The 16908-nt window shown below is 34.0% G+C and overlaps 2 protein-coding genes across 3 annotated transcripts in view; one reads left to right on the forward strand and one right to left on the reverse strand.

Moving 5' to 3' along the window:
• Positions 1 to 73, reverse strand: part of LOC144958291 (serine/threonine-protein kinase DCLK1-like) — an 84314-nt gene extending 84241 nt beyond the window's left edge. The window contains exon 1 of the mRNA XM_078890166.1: positions 1 to 73. This exon is cut by the window's left edge and continues 48 nt beyond it. The gene's annotated coding sequence lies outside the window, so the exon portion shown is untranslated.
• A 469-nt stretch (positions 74 to 542) lies between these two features.
• On the forward strand, positions 543 to 15761 carry LOC144957435 (RING finger protein 32-like). Of its 2 annotated transcripts, XM_078888699.1 has the most exons (9): positions 543 to 672; positions 4958 to 5114; positions 7114 to 7285; positions 8693 to 8773; positions 9534 to 9709; positions 10836 to 10960; positions 11788 to 11896; positions 13277 to 13441; positions 15035 to 15761. In XM_078888699.1, exons 2-9 carry the CDS (start codon positions 5088 to 5090, stop codon positions 15572 to 15574), a joined length of 1395 nt encoding a protein of 464 aa, XP_078744825.1. In that variant the 5' UTR covers positions 543 to 672; positions 4958 to 5087; the 3' UTR covers positions 15575 to 15761. The 2 variants fall into 2 exon arrangements, with proteins under 2 accessions (XP_078744825.1, XP_078744824.1); XM_078888698.1 differs by lacking the exons at positions 543 to 672; positions 4958 to 5114 and adding an exon at positions 6168 to 6296.
• The last annotated feature ends 1147 nt before the right edge of the window (positions 15762 to 16908 follow it).

Raw genomic sequence — 16908 nt, forward strand, 5'->3', positions numbered from 1 at the left:
AACAAGGGAAAACAAATGATTTGGTCGGCCATTTTCCACCAGCCTGACCTTTTCAATTTGCATACAACGTTTTGAGCGCTAGCAACAGCTGAGGTTTAGTTTAGGTAAAGGTTTTCAGCTTTTCTCAACTTACTTCGCCATATCATTTATTGAAAACCTTCAGTAGCCGATCAAAACAATTTTATTGAAATTATGACAATTGGAAAGAAAAATTAGCGAAGAAATATTTCAAAATGATTTGCAAAATTAGTTTTAAAAACTATCAAAAATTAAGAGGGCCTCAAAGCTAATGAATGGTTAACGGGATTAGTATTATATGTAGAATTCCATACCATCAAGAACACAAAAAATATCTGATAGTTACAAGAAATGACAAGCATTTCTTCTCATTTATATACTCTACCAAATTTAACCACAGTCAAATTTATTGACAATTATTTTTTCATTCCTTTTTTTTATCATTTAAATTTTACTCTATGCCTTTGCCGGTGTCAGTTTTTTATTTTCGTTTTCTTCCACAATTTCCGTTGTTTGGGACGCTTGCTTTCTGTTTGATTGAAATTAGAAGAAGTCTAAAATTATAATATTAGTGCATGGGCCAGTGGGCGAAACCCTCCCCCCCCTGGGGGAGTTTTCGCCACATGGTTTTTCTGAAACAGCAATATATCTTGAGTATTAATCCGGGTGTTACCGTTTTTTCAAGTGTCATTTACGAGAGTTACGGCCCTTGAAAGGTCATTAGGTGCAATTTTTTGTGAAATCGTTTTTGTGCATAAAATGGTTGTTTATCACCTTAAAATTGTTTCACATACAATCAATAATGGAATTTTATTGTAATTTCTCATTTTTTGCCTCATATCATAAAATATTTTACAAAGCCATATAGCGTTTTTAAATCTTTGATAGCCATTTTCTCTATAATTTGAAAAAAAATCTATTACAGTGTACTTGTTTCCCTTCAGGATGAATAAACAAGAGGGATTTTGCACTAGCACAATTCAGGCATGCTTCAGGGACATATAACACAAATTAATCCGGGTGTTACAGTTTTTTCAAGTATCATTTACAGGAGTTATGGCCCTTGAAAGGTCATCGGGTGCAATTTTTGGTGAACTCATTTTTGTGCATAAAATGATTGTTTATCACCCTAAAATTGCTTTAAATGCAATAAATAGTGGAATTTTATTGTCATTTCTCATTTTTTGCCTCATATCATAAAATATTTTACAAAGCTATATAGGGTTTTTAAATCTTTGATAGCCATTTTCTCTATAATATTTAAAAAATATATATTACAGTGTATTTGCTTCCTTTCAGTGATAAATAAACAAGAGGAATTTTGTACTAGCACAATTCAGGCATGATTAATGGGCATATAACACATATACATTTGTAACATTTGACCTTGCTGTAGCAAAGAAAGCTTACGATATTGTCTGGCAAAACCCACAGCTTTACAAAACAGTCATTTATTCACCTGGGTGTCTTTCACACCATAATTTCATATCTTGGTGCCCTGGGAAAGTTCCAAAGTGGATCTGGTTTTGAAGAAATTGTGACTGAAGCAGGGCTATGTGCACATGGTTCTATGGATAGGGTTATGAGTGGAAAAAACTACAACAGGGCTATACGAGTGCATGTGTCTGTTTTGGAGGCTCTAGAGAGGCTTCTGCTTGCAAAATTTGAGCAGGACACGGATTCAAAACTCATTAAAGACCTCATGTCTTACATAAAGGAATTCACCGAAGGAATTTCAAGCCATAGAGCTAATAAAATTCTCCAGTCAACTGTGTATGCTGAGTTATTTTCCCAGTATGAAGCCTTCAAAGAGAGTGTCCGCTCAGGAAAGTACGGAAAAACTGCACAATACTGGATCCAATACATGGACAGAGTTTGGCTTCTCCTCCAGTTTCTGCGAGCTACAAAGACAAAAAACTTTCTTCTTCATATATCTTTTTTAAAAGAACTGTGCCCACTGCTTTTTACCATGAATCACCACAATTATGCCAAGTATCTCAGTGTATATTTTGTGTCACTAGCCAACCTGATTCATTCCCACCCAGGGGCAGAAGAAATGTTACAAGATAATGGATTTAGTGTCTCCAGATCAAGGACGCCTGCTGGAAGAATAGCAGTTGATGTGACCATTGGACAAACTATAAACAAACATGCAAAGACAAAAGGAGGTATTGTTGGGTTCAGCAAGAGTCTTCCAAGCTATTACCGTTGGAGTGTAACAAGACACAATCGAGCAGAATATGTATCAGCAACCCAAAGAATGATCAGCAACAACAACTGTATAGATATAGACACCCACAAAGAATTGAGCCTTGCAGAAAAAAGACAAAGTGAAAAGCGAGTGCAAAAGATCCTCCAGGCATTTTCAGCATTTATCAATCCCTTTGAAGTTGAAGATGGTCTGGTCAGTCTAGCTTCTGGAATAAAAGTGCAAGAGGATGTTGCTGATGACCTGCTGGCCGTGGAAAAAACAGGAAAAAGATTGTTTGAAAGTTTTGTTGAAGACAGACTGAAGGAAAAGACTGTAGAATTTCACAAGCCATTAGAAAGGAACAAGACCAAGACATTTGCATCATTGAGGAAAGTGGTAACAGTGAAAAAAGACATGAACGTGGTCAAAATCAAGGCACAAAGAAATTTATTTGGCCAGCTTCTTGTTTTGTCCCAAGAGCACAGTGTTGATCTTCAAAAAGTTCTTCAATATCCTCTAACACCTACTCCATGGTCGCTGGCTTCATCAGATGGTTTACCTCTGAAGACCAACAAAGCAACTCTGTTGCACAAGCTCACGCCTGACAATTCATTAATGTTCGAGGATTATGCAAAAACAAAAACAAACACCGTTTACATTGTTGATGGCAATGCACTGTTACAAACTCTGTCAGCAATCCCAAATACATTTGGTGAAGTAGCCAAACTTACATTTTCCTCCTTACCACAAGCAGCTTGTGTACACTTTGTGACTGATACTTACATAGAAGATTCAATCAAAGGTTGTGAGAGATTGAGGAGAGGATCTTCTGAAGATAATGCATACTTGTTAAGAGGATCTGAAACAACAGTGCCCAGACGTTGGAAATAATTTCTCAGCTGCGTTGATAACAAAAGATCCCTTATCAGGTTTCTCCTCAAGGAATGGGAAAGTAACGAATATGCAAAGAAACTGAGAAACAGGGAAATCTTCTTTGTCTGTGAAGAGAGATGCACCTTACTTTACAGTGACACGGATGAATTTACCACAGCTGTACCTTGTCTAGATCTCTACTCATCACAGGAAGAGGCAGACACACGAATTATACTGCACTGTCAATATGCTTCCCGCCAACCAAACTGTGAAACAATTGTTGTCAGATCACCAGACACGGAAGTCTTCTTACTTCTCCTTTCATTCTCAGAGAAATTGGAAAGACCCTGATTTTTTATACTGGCTGTGGCAACAACAGGCGACAAATCAATGTCTCTCAGATAGCAAAGACTTTGTCTAAACAGATGTGTGATGCATTACTTGGTGTCCATGCATTCACAGGCTGTGACACAACAAGTTGCTTTGGTGGGCAAGGAAAACTGAAAGCTCTAAAATTTCTTCAAAAGGAGGAAGATCCTAGAATTCTGTTCTCCAGATTTGGAACATCAGCAGCTGTTTCGAGTAATGACTGTCTCGTGTTAGAGTCATTTGTGTGCAAGCTGTATGGCAAAACCTCATGCACAAGTGTCAACAAAGTGAGGTATGACATAGTTCGCCAGCGTTTCAAAGGAAAGAAAGGTACCATCTCATGCAGTGGTGGAATTGATCTGTGTCAGATGCCTCCTTGTAGTCAAGTATTGTCACTGCACATATCAAGAGCCAACTTTCAAACTCTCATTTGGAGGAATGCAGTGTGCCAGAATCCTAGCATTCCAAAACCAGAGGATAACGGTTGGCAGAGAAATTCTGCAAATGAATTGGAAGTACAGTGGTTCAAAGATGCTTTCATTCCAGATGAGTTGCAGGAAATTGTGTATGAAGAAAGCTGCACCAGTACTGACGAAGATACATATGCCGAGGATGGTAGTGATAGCTTTGACAGTGATTTCCTTGACGACACTTCAGAGGACGAAGAGGATTTTGCTACTGATGATGAGGATATGTAATAAATTGGTGAGCAGTGCAAACTGTTAAGGAGTAAAGCATGTTTGCAAAACACATAAGGATATTGTTTTTATGTACTTACTGCATCTTGAATCAAGAATCCCTTTTGAGTATCAATTATTCTTCATAATATAACAATGCGATTTCGTTCAAAAGTCTTCGGTAATGATGCTTCACTTGGGTTGTGAACAAATTAGTCTTTTTTCATGATATATCTATTGTTTTTACCACACCTTCAACTTACTTTTAAATGTGACAACTGGACATCAATACCATGTTTAAAAAGAATGAAAATTATGATGAATTTGGCATCCCACAAAGTGGAGAAAAATTTAAGGGTTGCGTACACTTTTAGTTTTTCCTGTGACGTAGAAATATGAAGGTTGTTGTTGAGGCTTGGGCCATAGCTTTCTTCAGTGCTACATTTTTAATGAACATGCTGTTTTTGGCCATATTTAAAATAATTTTTGTGTAAAACAATGAAATAGCCCATAAGTTTAGATATGACACTTCATGAGATTACTGACAAATTGTTTCAACTTTCTGTGAATCTATATAATATTTACAAATTGAAAGCTTGTGCACATAGTTTGATAGTATATTCAATTTCCTTCAGTTTGATACCCAATTTGCATATATTTGAATTAATATTGTAGTCTCCAGAGCCTTTGAAAGAAATGTTGTCTCTTTTTTTGCAAGGGGACACAACTCACTTTTTTCAAAGAGCCATAACTCTCTTAAATGACACTTATTTTTACGGTAACAGTGGAATTTGTATGGCCAATAAGTTCTATTATTTGAAAAACATAGTGGCATAAACTCCCAAAGGGGGGGGAGGGGGGGTCCCAGTGGCCTAAGCACTATATGGAATACAGATAAAAACAACGTGTGGCAAGTCCCACGTACTTTAACATTGCTCATCGCTAATTGAAGCAACGCAATGGCAAGTAATAGAAACGACCCAAAGGTAAAAATCACAATTGAATTCAAAGTTTCATTCATACGCCAACTCATCCCTATTCAAAACGCTGGCTTGAGGCAAACTTGTCAACGAACTTCAAACTCCGTCTATTTTAATTTAAGCCAAATTAAAAGACTACTATTCTATACATATTAATGGATTTTCACTGTGAAAATAACTTGAAGCCTGTTCTGGATCACTATTTTTCACTGACCGGAGGCCAACGACTTATTAACTTCGGGCTCGGGTCACACAAGTCACACAAGTGAAATGAAGTGTCACAATCACAAGTCTGTTGAAAATCTCAATTTGATATTGAGTTGTTTGTGAAAAAATGTCAAGAAAAATTCCGTAAGCTCCTCTGTGTAGCATCTCTTTCAATTTGTATTTTCACCAGGGGTTTGTTTATTTAATGGCTGCGGCTATTCGGACTCGAGTCTGAATGAATTGTCTCCTGTGGCTATTTGGACTACTCGAATTCCAATGCGCATTTGTAATCAACAGATAATTTAGACTCGGTCTGGTTTTTGATTTTTTTAAAAATTATTTTAATTGTTGATGATTACTTATAATCGATGCAAATGAAAATAACAATAATGGTAAAATAGTATTACTAAAGTAAATAAAGTAGTCTAAACCCGCTTTATTTGACGAGAAAGACAAAATCATAGATCAATTGAAAGTCCAGTTAGAAATTATAAAGAACAAAAGTCAAAGTAACTGTGATCTAAAGCTAAAGGAATAGCTTTTCTAACAACATAACAAGATGTCCGCATAAAATCAGGATGAAAAATTTATTACTTATTTTGGTTGGGTAGTGGATATTTAGAATTTTCCTGAGCTGTTTGCTTTGGAAGGCATCTAGTTGATCTTTTTGCACAGTTGTAAATAAGTACTGATTTAACAAGGCTCTTGTATAGCTTTATTTTTTTTTTTCTGTTCAGTATATTGTTTTTAAGCCAAATGTGTGTCAGCTTATGGAGAGCGTCTGTGGACAGATGTTTTCTTTTTTCACATCTTTTTTGTCTCCTGTTAACCTGTTTTGTCTTTTTCCAATGCTGTTCGTCTTTGTCAAGTTTCATAAAGCAAGATGACAAAATGAACTTGAATTTGGATCATGGCGTTGTGGCTGACTGTAGTTCAATGACCAGAGCTCTGATTCTTGCACTGCAATCTTGGCTAATACAGGCATGTTTTAATCATAGCCATTATCACACAATTTCGTATTCTTGCACGCCATGCGTTGACTCTTGAGAAATGGTTGGGTTCCTAGGTCTAACTAGATCTGGTGGAAAGAGAATATTAAGCATGGCAATTGTTTTTGTCCATTTTTGACAGTTACAAATGGGTTAAAATCTATGTAATTTTGTACCTAGTGACTGAAAGACTTAATAGTAATATCCTTTGTCAAAACAATGCTTTTACAAGTTCGTCAAATCATGGACCTGTTTAACTTTTTTATCTGTCCATGGTAATTTGATAAATCAGTATGAATCTTGAAGCACATTGAATTAGGTAAATATATGGAAACACTCTCTTCAAATATTCTGCAGAGCCATTATGTTTGCTTCTCATTAACTTTTTACACTGCTACTGATTCAAACGTCATTGATGTTATAAATTCATCTTAACTTATTGTTTGTAATTAATTTTTACTTCATGACTCAAGTGAGACAATTTGGAAACATCTTAATGCCTAAACCAAGTTAATTGTCTCTGAATCAGAATAGATAACCAAGTCCCTTTGATTTTGCTGTGACCGATTTCACTATTTTTGCGTTTATTTTTTCATTAATTTATTTATTTATTTATCTATTATTTATTTATTCATTCTTCATTTATTTATTTTTTTTTTTTATTTTATTTATTTATTTATTTATTTATGTATTCAATCATTTATCTACTACAAGTGTGTCCTCTACTCTATCAATTCGAGCAGAACGAAAAAGATTTCATATTTTTCTTATTATTTTCACTTTAAAGCTTTAGTTTATATTTTCCCCAGGTCATTGGGTCTTCGAGTATTGCACTGACAGCCGTAGCACTGCAAGATCACTGGTCCAGATCCATTAGTCTGGGGCCAAAGTTTGGACCGAAGAAAGTTGGTCTCGGCCCAGCTGCTAAAGCCAAACAGAAAAAAGAGATTAAAAGTGTGATAGATACAGGCTTCAACAGAGGTACGTTTTCCTTGCTTTAGATTAAGGAAGAATGGTTGTTTTAATACAAGAATAGGCAGTTTTTTGGGGGTTTTTAAATCCTTTGACTATTGATATTATGCTCTCACACTTTTATGCCTAGCTTTTTAAATGATTTTATTGCCGGCGGGAGGGGAGGGGGTTAAAGTTGGAAATATGTCAAAAAATAGAAAATGGTTTTTATAATACAATATCTTGCTCTAAGTCTTTTACATGGGGTCCCAAGTCAACAGCAATGATTGACATGAGAGAGGATATAGCCACTTTTTCAACAGATAAAATTCTGTTACCTGTCAGGTACTCTTTCACACCTGAGTATATCGAGCAAATGTGAGTAAAGCACTTTAATTAGGACTCCACTTTGCCCAGGGTGTGACTCAAACAGGGACCTGTGGGGCAAAGGCAAGTGTCATGTTGGTCATGCCAATGGACCACAAAGCTGCACTTGTTTAAGCAATGTATCAATTTTAATTTTAATGTTAGCTAAATTCCGCATTATCTCAAAAATTTGTCACACGCTTGCTACTAATGTTGCTAAAATACCCTCGGTAATTTTAACTCCATGATATTGAATTTAAATCAACATACATGTGCTGGAATTCAAGAATATTTATCTCACACATTTCCTCCTTTATAATAAAATCTTTGTGATTAGTACCAAAAAAAAAGAGAGAAAAAAACAACCCAAAAAACAAAAGAAACTTGAGCATTTATATTGCACATTATCCACTAAACGTGTTCAAAAAGCTATACGCAACATTCCGAGCCAGCAGCAACATTTAACATGTAGGGCAGAACTGTTAGGCTATATTACAATTTTTCTGACACTGTTTATGTTCACGTACTCATTTTACCCCCGATGAGAGAATGTGAGTCAGAGCCTTTTCCAAGGACTCAACTATGCACCACTGAGAGCGGTACTCAAACCCATGACCTTTCTGTCCCGAGTTGAGTATCATACCACTAGACCACATAGCCACACAAGGTCCATTGCTTGTAGAGAATGGAACCTTTTGCACATAGATTGAGATAGAGTTGAAACATGATTGCTGCCAAATTTATCTCAATAATATCACTGAAAGTTTTAAGCTGTTCGCTTTTGATGTCTCGCTGAAAAAAATCTGTCATTAGAGAGAGTTTCAAACAAGTTGTCTAAAAATCCAATGTTACTGGATTATTTGTCGAAAATGGAAACTAACAAATGTTCATAATATGTTTATTTTATCTTTTTTTTTAGATATATTCACAGATAAAACATTTCTAAAAATAATTACGGTACATTTTTAGTTATCCTCCCCGGTTATTTTCATTCTCTTAAGAATTTTATTGTATTATTCGGATGGACGAAATCTAATTGTTCAAATATTTCATGTTTATGTTCAATTAAAGGAAAAAAGTTACCTCCTATAAGGAAAGAGAAAGAGGAAGTAGAATATGTCTTGGATAAACAACCACCACCTCTTACTCTTGGTAAGTCAAACTAACATTGAGTAATTAGGAAGCCTGACAAAGCCAGAGTGAAAAATACAAGAAAAAAAATACAATCCCCAAAAATTAGACTTTCTCGACTGGGGATCGAACCTCAGACCTGATCGTCAGTCAGACGTGATACCAGCTTGTATTTTTCTTTCTTGCTTTGTCTGGTACTATTTTATACACTTTTTTTCAGATCTTTATCAAACCAACTTTATATCACATTATTTATCACCATTTTTCATTTCCGTGGCGATTGAAAGGTGACATTGGTTAAAAGATTTTGTTTTAAAATTTCACATTTTGCTACCCTTTCATGCAAAATGCAAATATTGTCTATCTAATTCTGGCTATTTAAGAAATCATAATTTTACATGGAGTAGTTGTGACACTGAGTGTACATCCTCAGTTTTGTAGTGTGGAATGGACGGGATAGTACGCTTGATATCCCATGAATAGGATTCTTGTCTACAACAGACCAATAACCGCAAGATCTAATAACAGACTCTCTTCCTAACCATTGTTTGATTGACAATGAGATCCAAAGTCATTCAATGTATTTTGGGATCAAACAAGGCCTGGTTACATGTGATGTAGTGTGTTCTAACAATTGCCATTTTCAAAATTTTCTTTGAAACTTCGCACCCACCCAAAACAAAAATAGATTTTTCTTACCCAAACAAAATTTATTTTGTCCATTTTCGGAATTATAGGTAGAAGCCATTTTGCTCAATTCCTTTTTTTTCTCTTTTAACAGCCCAGAAGTTTGGTTTGGTAAATGCGCCAAAACCGTTGCTGTCAGAAACTGAGTGGTCAGAGATAAAGAATAAATCCAACAAGAGAGATGACTCAGGGGAGCCCTGTGTCATTTGCAAAGAAGATTTTGGAACGCAGGACCAAGTCCTGCTATCCTGTACTCATGTCTTTCACAAGGTATTTTTCTCATTTCTCTTATCTCATGATTTTTCCTATATTTATTTGCAGAAGAGCGACAACAGAAATCAACATGGGCTTTATATGCCAATATAGAAAAAGACGAAGTGGAAAGGCCACAAGGCAACATAGACATTGAGCACTCCCAAACCTGCATGGGAATTTTTGGTGTTCTGTCATGTCTTTGAATTGTTGCAATTCCAAAAATTCTATCCAAATTGTTAGCGATTTCTTCTGTAGTATGAGTAGTCAGGTTCGAACATACTACTATTTATCATAACTGTTCTCAATCCTTTTCTTTCCGGTTTTAAATTTCATGTATGGAAAAATTGTGTTGGAATGAATCTGATGCAGATTATTGAATTCATCAGAATATTAATTGCATTTGATCAAAGAAATTTGAGTTTTCAGTTTAAGAAAATGTGAACATTTGTCTCAAAAAGGTATTATGTCAGGATGAATCACACCCCTAGTTTTTTGCAATATAAAAAATTGTATGTATTCTCCAGCATTAGGAATAGAAACAAATCAAGTTTCATATTTGTGGCTTTAAATGCAATAGACACCTGGATAACCATGCCTCTCGGACTGTCGTCATAATGTAAACAATGCAGTGATTGGTAAACAGCAAACTACACAGGTTTTACTATCGATGGCATGCGTCTAAGTAAAATACACACTGTTTCACCGCTTGATCAGTAGGAACCAACACAGAAAACCATTGTGTAAATTTAAACATTTATAATATGATCGAGAAACTCATGTGATAACTAGTCACTCTTTTGCGGTATAAAAACAATAACAATGATCAGAGAACGGTCTATATCATTCACATTGTTGTTTATAAACAACCAACTTTGTTTTTAAGCACATGTGAAGGTGTGTCACACATTCCATGTTTCGATTGGTCAAAAATCTACTGGTTAATTTCCAGCACCTATTTGATCCCAACATGGTACTACTCTAAAACGATGGGTCACAAAGCAATTCCTTCTTCTCACTTTAAATATATTATTGAATTTAGTTGAGCCTCTTCATTATTTAGACTTTAATTTAAATCATTAGTAACCCGGTCATCATACGTTTTAGGAATGGGTCACAAATTGATTTTTGTTTTAAATTTAAGGCATGTCTTCAAGCTTTTGAGCGATTCTCTGGCCGCAAGACCTGTCCCATGTGTCGACATGAACAATATCAGACCAGAGTCATTCATGAAGGGGCGAGGGTTCACAGGCACAAATGTGCTACAAGGTAATAATAATAATAATGAAATTTATTTATATGGCGCCCAATCCTATATACAATAAAGCTCTAGGTACGAGACATGCGTGTTATTGAAATGAGACTTTACTTGTCAGATAGATGTGGAGGGCACAAGAGAGAGAGAGAGAGAGAGAGAGAGAGAGAGAGAGAGAGAGAGAGAGAGAGAGAGACAAAGATCTAATGAAAGAGATACATTGAATTGACTCTGCAATATGATCTCGCACAGTAGCATGTTTTTCGGATTTTGTTGGGGTTTTTTTTAAAGAGCAAAACAATTATTACAGATGCCATTCCCAAAATTATTTAATTGACATAATTTTATTCAATATGAAGTTATCTAAGTGGCTCCAGTCAATAATAGTATATTCTAAAAAATAAATATGATAATCACAAATAGGTTTATGGAAATGTTTTTTTAAAAAAATATGAAAAAGAAATTTAAAGGGTGTGGTTATATTTTCGATGATTTATCGACTATAAGAAATTGTAACTCTGTATTCATTTCTGCATTCTTGAGCAGTTAAGTAACGCAATATCCACTAAACATGCTCAAAGCACTTTACATGGAGTTTTTAGCTAACAGCAACCCTTAACATGTAGGTCAAGATTGACCCATTTTAACAATCATATTAATGCCTACAAAGTTTTAAGGGTAGTTTTCTAATAGCTTAAAATGTCATGTTCATTTTCGACAATAAAAAAATAGGCTGTACATGATTAAATCAAATTTTATAATTGAGACTTTAATTGCAGTTGTCAAGGTCTTGTTCATTCCAACATCTTAAATTGCAAAATGAAATTTTGTGCATTTCCAGAATTCAGTCAATGTGGAGAGGTTATGTTGTCAGATCATGGTACAAAAATTTGAGAGCCACAGTTCCCCCTAAAGATCCAATGCTTCGTAAAAAGTTTTATGAAGAGAAAGTTAGTATTTATATTTTTTCCCCTTTTTTAACGATAATATTCCCCCAAAAAAATCTTACTTTTTTGGAGGCAATTTATCCATTTCATTTTAGTCAAACAATCTCATCCCTCAATAAATGATCATAATGATGATGGTAATATTATAATAATGATAATTATAATAATAATAATAATAATAATAATAATAATAATAATAATAATAATAATAATAATAATAATAATAATAATAATAATAGTAATAATAATAATGGTAATATGATAATGTTGATAATAATAATACAGTCGACTAAGCGGAGAAGCTAAAAATAGCATCTAAGCACCAGCTTTCATGTGTTTTCTACGGACTTGGGACTATCATGTTCTAGACATGACCTCAAAATTTATTTATTTATTTACTTACTTAGGTTTGTGTTTTTTTATGTGGTGTTTTTCTTCTTCTTTTCATTTTATATATATTTTATTTATTTATTTTTTTTTAAAATCTTTTCTTGTTCATATTTTATCAACAACAAGATGTGACATTTCTTTTCTGTGCAAGCTGTTTATAGACCATTGTATCCAATGTCACCCATGTTGGTAGATCATCTGTCAAGCGTTCTTCTTGGATGAATGGACATAGTTTGTCTACCATGTCAAGTTTTTCAGTGTTTGTCAGGGGTGATGTGTCACATTGTAATGATTCATCTTCATCTTTATTATCTAGGCATTGTATTTTCTGTGGCTGAACGGGGGTCCAGTAGTTCCTGAGATGTCAGTTTACAGCTGATGGGTTATTGTTGTCAATTGTTATGAATTGATCGAATGCTTTGGCTGAAAAGTTAAGTAGAATGGGAACAGCATCGTTGATTTCATATGGCTGTTGGTTGTCACTCCAATCACGGTGTAGCGATTAAGCAGAGATGGTTTGCAATTAAGTGGAGCAATTATATAGAAAAAATTATGTTTTTCGGGAATGTGTAGCGTATAAGCGGAGTGTGTGATTAGGCGGGGTGAACTGTAATAATAATAATAATAATAATAATAATAATAATAATAATAATAATAATAATAATAATAATAATAATAATAATAATAATATAAATAATAATAATAATAATAATAATAATAATAATAATAATAATAATAATAATAGTAACAATAATAACAATAACAATAATAATTGTTATGATTGTTAATATAATAACAATGATGATGATAATGATAATGATAATAATAATAATAATAATAATAATAATAATAATAATAATAATAATAATAATAATAATAATAATAATAGTAATAATAATATTGATAATAATGATGATGATAATGATGGTGATTGTGTAAATGATTATGATTATTCATCAATCTGAATTTTTCCTATCAACTTACAATTTTCAGATGAGTTCCATCATCGACAGAATGGTGAAATCCTTAGACATGAACATGGCTGCCTTCATGCAGGAAATTGATGCTAGCGTGCAGCACAGCAGGGAAATTTTCAGCCAGTGGGATGCCAGTCACATGACTATCACAGACCAGGAATGGGAAGCTATTCAACTCAAGGTATTCAATTTTCATCTCATATATATTTTAGAGGGTCTGACAGATATTTTTGTTCATGTTCAAAAATGTTGTTGTATTATCAATGCCAATGAAGTGCTCACTGGCTTCCAGCACACTCTGCAATATAGATAGTATGCGCTTGGCTAAGAAGCTCACAACATTGCCATCCAGAAATATAACGAACCAACACACAAAAATATTATGTGTAACCTTAAACGTTTATAGTCTGGTAAATACAGTTAACTGAGAACTACTCATAAACGTGGATGGCAAAAAAACAATAACAAAGACCCAAGGGACATCAACTTCATTCTATCTATAGCACACTGAAGCTGGGTGACCGAATTCTAATAAGTTGTTTCCTCCCATGAGCGTCAGATTCTGGCACGCTAGGATTCTAGCACTCTTTTTGGCTTCTCTCCAAACTGTACAGCAAGTACTGTACTTAATCTTTGACCAATCATCTGCAAACCCTAATGCGTCAGGTCGAATTTCAGATGACAACATTTTATTTTAAATATTAAGGGACTTAAAATGTGACTTTCTAATTTTTGTCACATTTAGAAACTCTATTCTTAGTTATCATCAAAACAAATAATCAGGGAAGCTATTTTTCTGGCTAAAATCGGAAAATCGGCTTTTAAAAATGTTTTTCTGGCTGATCAGGTTTAGTGTTAATGCATTAATTATTTAAAAGATGAAAGTATTCGTCGTTTAAGGGCAACAAATTAGAGGAAACCAGATGGAAATGTATCCTTTCCTATGATTTGACTGATACCATTTGAAGAAGAGAAGCTTTGCACGGAATATTTCATTTATAGTCTTTTGGTGAAAATTTACAGGCTTTTAAAAATTTTAACAAAGGGCATCCCTGAATAATTTAATCGAAATTTCTTCTATTTTTTTTTTTTAAATTGTAATCTCGGTTTTCTCCATTTAATTCACACCAACATAATACTGGTTTTGAGAAGGTGGGGTCAGATATTAGTATTTTGAATTCTTTATACTTTTCCTAATTTCCTCCATAATTTCTCCTATTTTTCCTCTTTACAATTATGCACCTAAATTTTGGCAACAAAAGAGCACAACAGCGATATAACTTGGTCTTCATTGAAGTTCATTGCAATTACTGCTTTTTAAATGGAATCATTATTTGAATTAGAGAAAATTGAACTTTTTCTGTAACGCATATCGCCTCAATGCTAGGCAGTGGCAAATTCAAACTTTGAACTAATACTAATGTTTAGATAATAAATCTGTTTCAAAATATAAATATCCAGTTAGCTATTATAGTCCCTTTAGATGGTTGAAATTCCTTGTTACCTTGCAAAGTACGTTCACATATTAATTTTAAGTACTTTTTGCCAAATTGAATTTAGACTCTACAATTACACCGAGATTTTAAATAAATTGATTTTACTATCCAATGTACTTTGCTATAAACAGATTGAGGACTTTTTAAAGTTACCTTTTTGAAATCGTTTTCATGCTTTAAAACTGAAATATCATAAAAGCTGCCAATAAATAATTTTAAACAAAATTTTAATAATGTTAATTTTTATTTTCAAGTAATAATTCTTTTCATTTTCACAGGCTGTACAACGAGGCGATGAGAATTGCCCAATTTGTCTCACTGAGCTTCATTACTACAATGACTACTCAAGCAACACTGAGAATTCAGATCACTCATATGGGGCATCATTATCACCGCAAATAAAGAGTCACCACATTGATTCTAAGGATCAGAAATACAATTCTGTATCAACCCAGAACACTACTCATGGTGAAAAAACAAAAACTCGAAAGTTAAAAGACCAAAAACTGCTTGCCAAAATAAGCATGCCGTCAGATTTTTCTAATTCTGATTTGAACTATATATTGGAGTCAGAGAATTCATCTTCAGTGACTAGAAATAAGCAACCAACTAGAAACGAACAATCTGCTTTTCATAGTCAAAACGATACTCCCACATGTCCTACAACTCAAAGAGTCCGCAGTACAGTTCTCCTTTCATGCTCCCACGTTTTTCATACAACTTGTCTGAACACCTTAGAGGAAATGGCAATGTTAGACATTAAAAACACTTGTCCCATTTGCAGGGCTCACTATCAGAAAAAAGTAATTGTTTTTTAATTAAAACGTATATTTGATGAAGATGGATAATTGGCCTGACACGCATTGTAATGGAATACCCCTGATTAACAAAGATAGATGTGAAGATAATGTATTCAAAGAGTGAGAAGGAGAACACAATAGACATGGATTGAGCTCTCCCGACCACATGGATTAAACATTCTATTCCATTCCGTTCAAGTCGTCACCGTTTTTCTCAGATTTTTATTGGGTTGTTTTGTTTGGTTTTTTTTTTTGTTGTTTCTTTGTTGTTGGTTTTATTTTTGGGGGGGGGGGGGAGGTTCATAAGGTTATGACCACAGAAACTTACTTGACAGACGTTCCTTTTTATATTATTCGTTACACATAGCTCTCTGTTATTTAGTTAAATACTTGCTGTTGTTTCAAAAAGCTTATCATTATTATGACGCTTGTTCTCAGTTAAAAGTTGTACACACTTTGATTTTGACCGCTTTTTAGACACAAACAATCAATAAGCATTCAAAAAGTGAAAATGGTAGATAATTAAACAGTGATTGTTTTTATTTTTTTTTTATTTTAGTGGTTATCTTGACAATATTATAACAAAATTTAATATTTGTAAAAGCAATTGATGCTAAATGTGATGTTGAATGAAAGTGCCATAGATTTTTAAGATATTGTCTGGGATGGTGAGATTAACGAAGATCATCAGATGATCACCAGAAAGTGCTACCCAAAAAAAAAAAAAACATAATACGTACTTGTTACTTTCTTCAAGTTTACAATACCAAAACAAACAGGAATGTTGATGAATTAATCATCCTTATTGCTATTGACAAAGTTACGGTAATTCAGTAAGATTTGTATGTCTAGGAAATCTCCATAAATCAAAGTTTAAAGAGCTTTGTGGTTTGATGCTCGGCTTCTGACCTATAAGTTTCTGGTTTGAGTCACGGTGTGAGCCAGTACAAAGTGGAGTCCTTGAAGAAGGCTCTTTACTCACATTCTCTCTCTGTACTCAGGTGTAAAATGAATACCTGGCCAATAACAGCATTGTCTGTCGAAAAAAAAAATATGTAAGAGTACCTTTTACACATAGGCGCCATGTCACATCTACTACATGTTTGGTGTCACTGATGGCTTTGGCTCGTTATAAAGCGCTTTGAGTATATTTAATTAAAATTGTTCTGTGTATATCTTTTAAAGTAAAAATGATAGGAATTAGAACATTAAAAACTGAATACATCTTATTCGCCTGAATAGATGCTCTGATTTTAAATACAATTCTATAACTTACCCTTACAGTTACAGGTCAATTTTAAACATCATGTAAACTTCGACATAATGGGTGTGTATAAAACAGCAGACAAAAC

Source organism: Berghia stephanieae, chromosome 12 (genome assembly GCF_034508935.2).
Source record: "Berghia stephanieae isolate SIO BIC M18660-M18661 chromosome 12, UCSD_Bste_1.3, whole genome shotgun sequence".
Lineage (NCBI taxonomy): Eukaryota > Metazoa > Mollusca > Gastropoda > Nudibranchia > Aeolidiidae > Berghia > Berghia stephanieae.